The sequence below is a fragment of the Penaeus monodon genome, chromosome 25, assembly GCF_015228065.2.
Source record: "Penaeus monodon isolate SGIC_2016 chromosome 25, NSTDA_Pmon_1, whole genome shotgun sequence".
Taxonomy (NCBI): Eukaryota; Metazoa; Arthropoda; class Malacostraca; order Decapoda; family Penaeidae; genus Penaeus; species Penaeus monodon.
The window spans coordinates 4,396,807-4,397,204 of NC_051410.1; the positions used below are offsets into that span (position 1 = coordinate 4,396,807).

General features: G+C 38.7%; 1 protein-coding gene across 1 annotated transcript in view; it reads left to right on the forward strand.

The window, feature by feature from the left end:
• LOC119589305 (dynein intermediate chain 1, axonemal-like) overlaps positions 1-398 on the forward strand; it is a 16,941-nt gene that overhangs the window by 7,331 nt on the left and 9,212 nt on the right. Inside the window, exon 8 of the mRNA XM_037937927.1 lies at positions 248-279. Within this exon, the coding sequence (XP_037793855.1) occupies positions 248-279 (32 nt within the window). The remainder of the gene's footprint in view (positions 1-247; positions 280-398) is intronic.

Sequence of the window (398 nt, forward strand, 5' to 3'; positions counted from 1 at the left end):
ATTAGATATATGTTCCAATTTATCATCAAGAACAACCCAGTGTCAATTAAACCAAAAATCGCCATTCTTTATCCCTCAAGCATACATAATCCTCCCTCTTAACAATATTAACACACATCCTCGTAACCATAAGACCAGCAAATTAAGTATAACATTAGCCCAAACATCGCCAACCTTTACCCCTCACGCATATATAATCGTCGTGACCATAAAACCAGCAAATTAAATGTAATCTTCAATATTCCAGACCTGTCAAGGGCCGTAGCGAGCGAGGGAATGGTCTGTCTCTTTTCGATAAAAAATACCGGAGTTCCTGAGAGAAAATTCGTCACAGACAGCGGTGTTACTTGCGTGCATTTCCATCCTACGGTAAAGTAGATAAAGTAGATAAATAAAGG